This window comes from Nannospalax galili, unplaced genomic scaffold (genome assembly GCF_000622305.1).
Source record: "Nannospalax galili isolate Female #2095 unplaced genomic scaffold, S.galili_v1.0 C48257979, whole genome shotgun sequence".
Classification (NCBI taxonomy): Eukaryota; Metazoa; Chordata; class Mammalia; order Rodentia; family Spalacidae; genus Nannospalax; species Nannospalax galili.
This window is the reverse complement of record NW_008464437.1, coordinates 1-832: the sequence shown is the minus strand read 5'-3', so window position 1 is coordinate 832 and position 832 is coordinate 1. Positions and strand designations below refer to the sequence as shown.

The 832-nt window shown below is 54.6% G+C and overlaps 1 protein-coding gene across 1 annotated transcript; it reads left to right on the top strand.

The window, feature by feature from the left end:
- Positions 1 to 6: 6 nt before the first annotated feature.
- On the top strand, positions 7 to 828 carry LOC103728273 (TSC22 domain family protein 1-like; the record flags this gene model as incomplete). The annotated part of the gene is made up of 1 exon (XM_008826350.1): positions 7 to 828. A coding segment is annotated over one exon (822 nt), but the record flags the coding sequence as incomplete, so codon positions are not given.
- Between the last annotated feature and the right edge of the window lie 4 nt (positions 829 to 832).

The following is an 832-nucleotide window of genomic DNA, read 5'->3' as shown; positions in this document are numbered from 1 at the left end:
GCTCCATCTTCGGAGGAAATTTTGCCTCCGTCGCTGCTCCAGCCGCCGCCTCCTGCAGCATCTTCCATGTCGGGACCACAGCCTCCGCCTCCACAAAGCCTGAACCTCCTCTCGCAGGCTCAGCTGCAGGCACAGCCTCTCGCGCCAGGCGGAACTCAGATGAAAAAGAAAAGTGGCTTCCAGATAACGAGCGTTACTCCGGCCCAGATCTCTGCCAGCATCAGCTCGAACAACAGCATAGCAGAGGACACGGAGAGCTACGACGATCTAGATGAATCTCACACGGAAGATCTCTCTTCTTCCGAGATCCTTGATGTTTCACTTTCCAGGGCTACTGACTTAGGTGAGCCTGAACGCAGCTCCTCGGAGGAGACTCTGAATAACTTCCAGGAAGCAGAGACACCTGGGGCAGTCTCTCCCAACCAGCCCCACCTTCCTCAGTCTCATCTGCCTCACCTTCCACAACAAAACGTTGTGATCAATGGGAATGCTCATCCCCACCACCTCCATCACCACCATCACATTCATCATGGGCACCACCTTCACCACGGGCACCACCATCCATCCCATGCTGCTGTGAGCGGTGTATCCATTCCGGGAGGGCCACCCTCGAGCCCAGGGTCCAGAAAACTCTCCACAACTGGAAGTTCTGATGGTGGTGTGCCAGTTGCACCGACTTCTGCTGTCTCATCGAGTGGCTCACCTGCATCTGTGATGACTAACATCCGTGCTCCAAGTACTACAGGCAGCATAAGTATAAATTCTGTTACTGGGCCTAATCCAACGAATAATGTTAACGTTGCTGCTGTGGGTGGCTTCGGCCCTAATGTGA